Source organism: Lycium barbarum, chromosome 11 (assembly GCF_019175385.1).
Source record: "Lycium barbarum isolate Lr01 chromosome 11, ASM1917538v2, whole genome shotgun sequence".
Classification (NCBI taxonomy): Eukaryota; Viridiplantae; Streptophyta; class Magnoliopsida; order Solanales; family Solanaceae; genus Lycium; species Lycium barbarum.
In genome coordinates, this window is record NC_083347.1 from 3,397,026 (window position 1) to 3,408,137 (window position 11,112).

Consider the following 11,112-nt stretch of genomic DNA (forward strand, 5'->3'; position numbering starts at 1 on the left):
TTCTGACTTCTTGAAATTTATACTTAAAATTAAATCAAAGCTCTTAAAATTTTAAGGAAAAAAAAAACAAACATGCATTGGTGATGTGCCAAATTGAAGGGCAAAATAATTCTAGAATATTAAGATTTTCTTTTTTCTTACATGAATACCAAAAGCTAGAAATTCTTTTTAGAAAGAGAAAATCCAAGTCTTGTTCATCATAAAATAAAAAAGATAAAAGTGAAAGAGCATGGAACATCAATTTACTCACCGGAGATTGTTTTCTTGGATTCTCCTTTGTTTCTTCAGAAGGATACTGTTGCTCGTTGATTTATGCTTTAATTTTTAGGTAATTATGTATTGGAAATATTTTTTTTTTCTAAAAAAAAAGATTACCGTAACAATTATATACCTAAGACGCTAGAATTAACTAAAAATCTTGCATTACCAAAAATAACGGTAACAAAGAAGAAAAACATTTGACATATGTATAGCCAACTATAAAATATAAATATATGAGAATAAATACACAACGAAATATAGTTTTTACTATGGAAACTTGTCGGTTTGGAACTTACTCGGCGCGACTTTACACTTCTAAAAAGATCTATCATTAAAATTATCCAAAAAATAAAAGCAACAATTAGAATGAGTATATTGGATTAGGGAGAGAGCGAAAAGATTGAACTTATTATAAGATGAAGTATGATACCTTAACCAAGATAAATTACTAAGAAAATAACTCATTAAAAACCCAAGATTACAAAGATTGCAATAAGAGGAAAAAGGGTAACTATTAGCTTAAATTATAGTAAAATAGAAACAATTATTTTTTACCTCTCCGCCCATCATTTCCTTTTTCCGGTCTCCAATTCTCCTCGATTTGTTCCTCAATCAGTAAATATACTGTAGCATTAACTTTGTAGCATGATTCAACCAAATCACTGAAAAAATCTGTATAGGCTAAAATAAACAAAAAATTGAAAATAATCATTCAATAAAAGGACAAAAATATGAAGGAATCAAATAGAAGCAGAAGCTTTATAACCTGTACAACAAAAAGGCATAAATAGAAGCCAACGTTCTGAATGTTTTTAAAAAATTATACTATGCGAAGATATAAAAGTGTATAGAAGTTAATGAAGCAAAAATGAGAAAAGAAGACAACTCAACAAAAAGCACTGTCCTAGAGGTGTATATACTACAAATATCTAAAAAAAAAAATAACATAGTGATCCGCGAAAATCTCTAAATAGAATTTCATTGACTAATATGGAGATATAGGGATACCTTAAAATTCCATGACCTTTCTTATCCTTTTATAATAAAAAATCTGGCAAAGAGATTAACGGCAATAGCGTAGGCTCGAATAGTAGCGACGGTTAGAAGAAGTACGATGATTGGATGTGCAATGTTCGCAGACGGTTTATTCTTTTATGGAATCAACCATACAACTATACCCTGATGTAAATTATTTAAATAAGGTAACAATGAAAAAGAATAGACTAAAAAAAACCTCTAACCTTTTCTGCCTTCGAGCTAGATAGCAAGGTAGATGGAATCAGCAGGCTGGAGCAATAGAATTTGTGACATGAATCAACCAATCTATGAAAAAAATAAGAAAACAGTCAGATCATTAATTCAACATCTATCCACCATATACAATATTAACGCATCTAAATTATAAAAAGATTGTATAATTGAAAAAGAACACTATTTTAAAAGAGAGAAAGAAGAAGAAGATGCCGATCATAGTCGTAAGGAGGTTTTCTTTCTCTATTGTTTCACCCATTGATAAAATTCTTTTATAGATTTACAAAGGCACTTTTCTAATTCTAGTAGAATTTTATTTGCGGATGCACTTTTCGAACCCTAATAGGATTTTATTTGCCATCAAAATATGAAAATAGTACTCAATAACAGTTCTATTCCTTAAAATAAATATATGGAAATAACAAAAAAAAATTACCTTCAGTCCTTCACGTTGTATTAGCACGCCTATGCCAACAAAATTATAGGAAAAAGAGTCTTGGATGGAAAGTAATTGAAAGCAATTTTTGCTTTTTTTTTAATTTAAAATTTTGAAATTATATAAATGGAATGTCAAAGCGGCATATTTTTAGTTGAATTCAAAATACCAAAAATATAAGTGCACGTTGACTTTTTAGAGTTTTTTTTTTTTTTTTGGACTTCAATAGTTTATACGATACCTAAAAGAAAGGCTAAATATTAGGAAAAATCTTAAGTTACCTGGAAATGATTCTGAAAAATGTCACGAATGACTTTCTAGAATTTAATAACCAAGATTTAGATGGTTTGAAGTCCTAAATAATAGGTGAATAATAAATGTCTATTTTAAATAAATATAATTTTTATTTTGAAAGGACTCCTATCAGTGTTAGGTGAAATATCAGGAATATAATTAAATAATAATTTGAACAAAATAGTAAAGTCTTTTAATGAAGGGCAAAAAGTTCAATCAACATTTCTAAAACATAGATTATGGTTAGTGGCTAAAAGTTTATTTTGAAAATATTACTACATATGTGATTCACAGAGGCCGCCATGTGACCAGGAGGTCACGGGTTCGAGCCGTAGAAACAGTCTCTTGCAGAAATGCAAGGTAAGACTGCGTACAATAGGCCCTTGTGGTCCGGCCCTTCCCCGAACCCCGCGCATAGCGCGAGTTTAGTGCACCGGGCTGCCCCTTATGTGATTCACAGAGGCAACCCCATGAATGAGCCCTTTGTGTTATGATTAGCATTCAATCAACATGAGGAACAACAAATTATGAAGCCAATTGGATTACCATTCTACATTTATTAGATGATCATCAGGCCGACAGCTTCTCAAAAAAGTTTACCTTAGAGACTAGCATATTCTTTTACTTCTAAATTAACAAGATGTGCTTCAAATAAACCGATATGGCCCAAACACTATCAAGTTCTCAGTATTAAGTAACAGGATAATTTTAGAAAAAGGAAAGAGGCACATCGACTTAAACTCTTATCTAAAGCTTTACAATCCAACGAACTGAAAGAATGTCCCATCTTATACATGCAGAACCCTTCACCAAAAATGAAAAAGACTCTGATAGGAGACATTGGATGCATGAAAGTTCTTGGTAGCACCATTTAGGGATGGGGCACGAAGGCTTAAAAAAAAAAAAAAGTAAGACTGCACCCTAAACCAAAAGTGGCAGCTCGTATTTGAACACATAGAGATACAAGTTTTACACGTTGATAGAGAAGTTGCTGGAAGTTGAAAGCATCTCAATTTCGATATAAGTAGATCTAAATAACCTAGCAAATTATGAGTTAACTAAAGGATCATCAACTTCAGCATGAAACATAATTGACTAGAAGCAAAAAGTAATAGCAGATATTCAAGGGATACCCACTGTTCTCAACATTAATGATTGGAAAACTGATGGACATTTAAAATAGTAGAATCAGCAGTCTTTGCTATTTAGGTTTGATGTAAATCTCTTTAAGATGCAGCTCTCTTTGATTATACTTTATTGACGGAGTGTCTTGCACAATCACACTAGGGGTTGCCAAAGAATATCTTTCAAGAGAAGTATGCTACTTCCTTCGTCCCAAGAAGATTGTCTAGCTCCTTCGTCCCAAAAAAATCATCTTACTTTACTTATTAGTTTATCCCAAAAAGATTGCACATTTTTATATTTGGAAACAATTGAACTTTATGAAATTATTTACAATCACATGAATATCTAAGACTTGTTTTGTACCACACATTTCAAAAGTCTTTCTTATTTCTTAAACTCCGTGCCAAGTCAAACTAAAGACCCGTATGGACATGAGAATTATTCACTTTTTTTCGGAATTTTTTTTCACTTTATTTCAAAATCAACTTGAAGTTGTATCTGGAATTTAGAAATCACCTAACACCCTGTTTTCACTTTTTGTCACTTTCAGTACATTCAAACAAACAAATATTATTTGCAAAAACCATAACCAAACACAACTTCATCTTCAAATAAAGTGAAAAAATATTTTGTTTTCATGGCCAAACGCCTACTAAGACAATCTTATTGGGAAAAATTGTCCTAGTAGCTTTTCTAGGAAAGAGGTAAAATTTGATTAGGGATAAATTAGTAAAAACACCCCTAATTTTCTAGGAGTGAGCAATTTCTTAAGTGCATAAATAAAAAAATCACTTATTATGAAACGGAAGGAGTATAAACCATGATCAAGAACATTACTCCCTCCGTCTCAATATATGTGACATCATTTTGACATGACACAAAATTTAAGATGAAAGACTTTAAAAATTTGTGATCTAAAACCAACTTTAGAAATTTGTGTGGTGATTCTCAATCAACAAGGTCAAAAAGTAGAGTGTTTCTGTAGCTATTGGGCAAAAAGCTTATGTGGCCCAAGTAGTAACTACTTTATAGAAAAGGGGAGATGGAATACAACCATCCCTGCCCCTCACGTCAATCCCACGAGCCTCTTATCCATTCTCATTGAATGACGGCAGGGAAACAAATCCAACTAGAAGGGCTATCAATCATTTCATTAAGAATAAAAGAGGATTAAAAATTAACCTGTTTTTAATCATAAAAGGGTAACATTATTTTTTAGACTAACTAAAAAGGAAAATGTTTCATATAAATTTGGACGGAGGGAGTACAAAATAAGAATGAAATTGATTTCTTTTATCATAAAAAAATAAAAAGGAAAAGCAATGCTAACTTTATTGCGGGTTCAACAGGAATGGTAACAATCGAGGTAAAATTACTTGCAGTTATCGCTACCGTAACCACAAGATTACTACTACCACAGAGACCAGAATATATCAGTGCCCTTTTCGAATCAGACTTCCCACATAATCTTGAGCTATCCCATTCAACATTTTTCACTAAATCTTGTTCGTGAAATTACTTTATTTCAGTTTTCGTATTGTATTTGGATCCAATTCTGTCAAACATATTCAACATTCCGTGCTCCTAAAATTGTTGCTAAGCTATTAATTAAGATAACGAGAATAAAAACAAAAAAGTTAAGAAACTTTGGAATATAGAAACAAACTTGGGAAAAGGAAAAAGCTGAGAATAGGGAAGGGAGACTAAAATGAGAATAGGGAGACAAAACAAATCCAGGCCTTTGGCATGTATTTTTTGTATTAATCTGTCGTCATAGAAAACAAACTACTAGTATACAATACTTTGGTTGATCAAAATTTCTTTTTCCAAACATATTAACATGAACCACGGACCGCATTTCTACCAGGAGCTCTATTTCTTCTTTGAAGTTGCTTTCCTTTTGCCAGTAGCCTTCTTTGTTGACTTTTTAAATCCAGCTCCACTCTCCTGCAAAAGGGGAAAGTACAGGATATGCATTCATCAGATGATTGTATATATTCAGAAGTATCAAACTTTATAATGACGACATATCAAAGCCAAAAAGACATTGACATAACAAAGGAAACAAAGAGTTCAGTGTTCATATCCATTACTGACTATAGCAATGAAGAAAATAGAAAAAATGTACCTTTCTATAACATCTATATGCGCTTTGACCAGAAAACTCCTGCCCATTTTTGGCAACGTAAACCTGATAAAAAGTAGATCAATTCTTTGGTTAATGTACAGAAGATAGGATGTCCTGAATCAATTCTAAAACAACACCAAAGAGATTCCAGAACATCACGAATCAATCTAAAAAGAACAAGGAGATTCCATGAAGCTACACAGATTGAACGCAAATGTTTAATGAGTACTCCAAGTTGTGGGAGAATGGGATAAATTTAGTGAATTATCCACTGACACCCATATCCCAACTAAGGTTTAGAGACATCAAGTATGCCAAACTAGTACAAACTCTACCCAAGTTTCAGCAGCAACCAGCATCTATAGTACAGTTCTTGAATTTGTTAAAATCATCGGCGACTATTTAACCAAAAAAACTGCAACAAGTACATCAATGACCTGCTCCAAATACTGAGAGGGAATATTAACTTACTTTCTTTCCATCTCCAGTTGTGTACCAATGACCCGCTGATTTGCCAACTGCCTGCACCCTTCTCCTGCCAGCATCTTTTGGAATACCAGCAGAGCTCTTAGGGTTCACCCATCTCTCGGATCCCTGTGATTCTTCCACAGAATTTGCTTGTTTCACATTCTTTCTGCCCTTTCTAGATTTTGTCACAACAGCAGATTTCTGAGAAGTCTTTTTAGAGCCTCCTTCATGACAAAATTGGCCCCTGAAGACAACATGCACATAGACCTTTGGAATAAGTCATATAATTCATGAAAAAGAGACTAAAAGAGAAGCAAGAAGCAAATTACATGTAATCTATAACTGATGCATCATCTTGCTTTTGTCCAAGAATGTTCTCAGCACCCAAGGGAAAAAAGTTAGGCAAACGATCACGAACTAGCTTTTGGATTCTTGGATCTTTATGGAAAAAGTAACAGTGAGCAGGGAGAAGAGGGCCCTGAGGTCGCATGCTACTTTCAGTTAAACCACTGTTGCTAGTCTGAGTTCTTTTACCATCTTTTACGGATTTGAAATATTCTTCACAAACCTCATCAAGAGCAGGTGTAGCAATAGTAAAAGTCTTATCTGAACAGAAGTCTTCCCACAGATCTTTAGTCTTCAAAGTTCCAGCAGAAGGTCCTGCATTTCTCTGGCAACTTAAATCTGCACCATTATTCCGTTGAATACCGCTCAAAGTTGAATCGACATGATCTGATTCTTTTTCCATGACTTCACTTTGGGAAGGTTCGTCAGAATCAGAGTCAATCAACTGAAACCTTCTCAATGGACTAATAGTTAGCTCCGGGAAGACCAAATTGCTAGTGCTAGTTCCCATACTCTGGGAAATGGAAGAAACATTTGAAACGTCATTCTTCCTTCCTGTACATCTGTTTGCAGATTGTGAGGATAATACCCTATGCCCCTGTAACGGGATTTTTGAACTGCTGCACACGGAACTGTGACATTTTGGATGATCTGATGCAAACAATATTAAAAATGCATAAGGGTTATTAATAAATTTTCATACAAATCTTCAACAAATTACATAACATTTATCTATGATCAGATTTGTCAGACCAAAAAAAGATGGAGATTAAAATGTAGGGCAGTATCACACTATCACCAAATTAAAACACTGAGAAAGAACATGCAAAACCTTGAGGTTGCCCAAGATCTGATTTGTCAGACTAGACATAGAGAACGTGACTGATACATAGTCTTACTGAAACATAAGTAGAACTCCCTAGTTACAAGCTAATAATGATGGTGCATTTCTCATAATATATTTCTTGAGCACACAGCTAATAGGAAATTTAAGATGTACATTGCAACAGAATGTCCACCAAACAACCATGAATGTTGCTTCTAGTACATAGTACAAGGCCAAATATACCACATATTTTTCTTGTGCAATAACTCAACAGCAAACTAGTTAGAGTAAGCTACGTAAATCTTTTTTTGAAAATGGTAACAAGTTGGTCAGCTCCCCAGACCACACTTTGTGGGATTATACTGAGTATGTTGTTGTTGTTGGTAACAAGTGGGTCAGCTACGTGAATCTTCTGTATCCATTTCCTGTGCTAGGAGCTCATTTCATTCCAATTCTAAATTATTTTGTCTTAAACAAATTCAAGGTTCCCTAAATCTCACACCTGTACCAACACCCAAGGGTATGGCCTAGTGGTTAAAATAGTTGGAATGAAGATCGTAAGGAATCAGAGTTCAAATCCAATAGAGATTAAAGAAAATAAAAGTCAGGTGATCTCTTCATGTATGCCTCATTTTTGGTGGGCACGGTCATCCAATTCTCTGTACATGTCAAGGATGCAAGTACCCAGTGGAATAGACTAAGAGCGCATAAATTGACTCAAAGCCCATCATTTTAAAAAAAATTGCACACTTTTCCCTCAACCATTATACAATCTTTAACTCAACTAAAAGACTCCTACCACCAAGACTACTGTATGTGTAACAACAATTGATACTTAATTACAACTAATTTGTAGTAGTATATACTGGTTGCTTTCATTATGCTCTGTTTAAAGGCATTTCTTATGAGAGAATACAGATCTTTTGAAATTACTTTGTCCAAAGTGATATTGGTTTATCTAGTCAATTTTTCATTCAATTATCATATTGTCGCACACACGAGCAATGCATTGGATTCTAAAGCAGATCTTAACAGCACTTCTCGTGCAAGTTTTTATTTTTAAAGCAAGCTTATACGAGGATCTTGTTTTCACAATAGCAGATTACTGAAATACAAGAGTCTTCCCTTCGTCCATTGCAAGTACTTATTTAAGCTTCGTCATTCAATTCTGCTCTGGTGATACAGAAACTGAAAATATGATCTTCAATTTAGACATACTTACAAGTCCCAGTAAATAAAAAAAAAGAGCTTTTCCGCTATTACTAGGCTATCCCAAAACCAGCCTCTGAAACCATGTGTACTACTCCCTCTGTCTCATATTAGTTGTCACATTTTCATTTTGCACCCTCTTGAGAAATCATAAATAAAAGTGTATTTTACTACCTTACTCTTATTTCTCTCCAATAAATTGCACTCTAATCAATATTGGCTACTTTCAAAAGCAACTAATGTTAAGGACAAAATGGGAAAAAATTAATTAATCCTATCTTGGTTTTGTAAATTGACAAGTATTTTGGGACGTGTATTTTTAGTAACCGTGGAAAACTAATATGGGACGGAGGGAGTAGCACATCTCAAGCAATAGAACCCCAAAAATTAAAGAAAGAATGAAAGCTAACTGAAATAGAAATCAGCATCCTTTTTTATTTATTTTTAGCATGAATTGACTATTTCATCAGTCAAACCTCAAAAATACAAGAAAGAATTAGGGTCTCTTATGCTTTGCTCAGCCCAAATTGACAGAGTTGTAACAGAAATAGAAGTAAACTAAGAAATAAAACACCAAAAATGTAGAAAGGTAGCTCAATATACAATATTATACAACATTGTACAAAATTATACAGCATTATACCCAGGGGAAAGCATTATACATAGTATATCAACCTTGTATAAAAGTTTATATAGTATATAAAAGGTGTTTATTCACAAATATGGGCTAAACTGGGTAAGAAACTCAAAATATGGGCTACGTGGTGTAAATATTTTCTCCCAACTAGACATAGAGAGTAATTATCCCAAAGAGCTTTTCTGCTATTACTAGGCTATCCCCAAATCAACCTTGTGTACTAGCATATTTCGAGAAATAGAACCCCAAAAATTAAAGAAATAACAAAAGTTAACTGAAACAGAAATCAGCATGGATAGACTATTTCATTAATCAAACCCCAAAATTAAAAGAAAGAATTGGGGCCTCCTATGCTTTGCTAAGCTCAGATGAAGGAGTTCTAACAGAAACATAAGTAAACTAAGAAAATAAAACACCAAACTGTAGAAATGTAGCTAAAGACAAAGGGGCAATTTTCAAAAATATACAACTTTTGAAAATATTTACGCCGCGTAGCCCAATGTACAATATTATACCTGGGGAGAAAGCATTATACATAATGTATCAACCTTGTATAAAGTGTATGATAGTATATAAAAGGTATTTACACACAAATATGTTGAAAATTGGGTGTTTATGCACAAAGTCTGGGCTACGTGGGCATAGAGCGTAAAGAATAAGGGCCTCCTATGCTTTGCTCAGCTCAAATTAACCGAATTATAACAGAAACATAAGTAAAACTAACAAAATAAAACACCAAAAAAGTAGAAATGCAGCTAAATATAAAACCGTAAAACAAAAAAGTTGAAGTCTTTTTTACCCTTAGGCTCATCGCTAACTCTTCAATATCATCATCCACATTACACCATGCCTCTCCTAGCTTCTAATGTTACTTTCAAAAACATCTAATGTTAAGGACAAAATGGGAATTTTTTTAATTAATTCTATCTTTGGTTTTGTAAATTGCCAAGTATTTTGGGATGTATATTTGTAGTAACGTGGACAACTAATATGGGACGGGGGGAGTAGCATATCTCAAGTAATACAACCCCAAAACTTAAAGAAAGAATGAAAGCTAACTTAAATAGAAATCATCATTTTTCTTTTATTCTTTTTTTGATTAAGCACCGGGTGTCCGGGTCTCTTTGAGCCCCAACTAATCCCAGGGGTGCACAGGCCCTCGGCAAGGAGTTTCCCGCAAGTGCACCACGGGTAATTCGGGGTTTTACCCCAGTCCGATGGCCCTCAGAAATTGTTTGCACCCAGTGAATTTCGAACTTGAGACCTTGAAAGGGAGCACCCCAAGGCTCAAGCCAATTACCACCAGGCCAACCCCTGAGGGTTTTTCTTTTATTCTTTTTTAGCACAAATTGAGTATTTATTAGATCTTCCTATGCTCAAATTAACAGAGTTGTAACAAAAATACAAGTAAACTAAGAAAATATAAAACCCTAAAACAAAAAAGGGTGAAGTCTTTTTTACCCTTAGGTTCATCTTCTTGAGAAGAAAACTCTTCAATATCATCATCCACATTACACCATGCTTCCTTTCCTAGCTTCAACTTTTGGGCCGGCGGTTCGGGTTTTGAAACAGAGCCCCGACGAAGTCGTTTGAGAGATCTAGGTGGATCCGAAACTGGCGGGTCATTACCCGTTTTTGGTGATTCAAAATCATCATCAAATTCATTGATTGTTTGTAAGTTTATTGGGGGTTTTGGAAGTACAGTGGATTGGGGCTCCGAATCAATGTCGAATTCGAGCCCTAGAGAGAAAGATGGAGCTCCGAAATCTGCCATTGAATTTGGGGGAAATTTTTTAGGTTGGGTTGGGTTGTTGCTGTATTTGAAATGTGAATTGGAGGGATTTTCAAATGAAATTTGGGGGAATTTTTTTGGTTTGTGCGCCAATTTTTGAGGCCTGAACTGTGAAATTACTGCCTCTAGGGGTGGCATGATATGGTATATACTGATTATCTTATCGAAATCGAATTTTTTTATACCGTAGATTTGTTATTATGATATTTGATACGGTATTTGGTATGCATTTTTAAAAAGTTATGTATGTGGTATGGTATTCGATGTTTATAAATAATATACCGAATACCATACCGAAGTATATAGTTTCTTATACAAATCATATATATTAGTATTTTAA

General features: G+C 33.9%; 1 protein-coding gene across 1 annotated transcript; it reads right to left on the reverse strand.

Annotated features, from left to right (window-relative positions):
• Nucleotides 1–5,084: 5,084 nt before the first annotated feature.
• On the reverse strand, nucleotides 5,085–10,893 carry LOC132618369 (uncharacterized). The gene is made up of 5 exons (XM_060333428.1): nucleotides 10,442–10,893; nucleotides 6,293–6,959; nucleotides 5,967–6,207; nucleotides 5,496–5,558; nucleotides 5,085–5,314 (listed from the first exon to the last, which is right to left on the reverse strand). The coding sequence occupies exons 1-5, from the start codon at nucleotides 10,752–10,754 to the stop codon at nucleotides 5,240–5,242; spliced, it is 1,359 nt and encodes a 452-aa protein (XP_060189411.1). The 5' UTR covers nucleotides 10,755–10,893; the 3' UTR covers nucleotides 5,085–5,239.
• Between the last annotated feature and the right edge of the window lie 219 nt (nucleotides 10,894–11,112).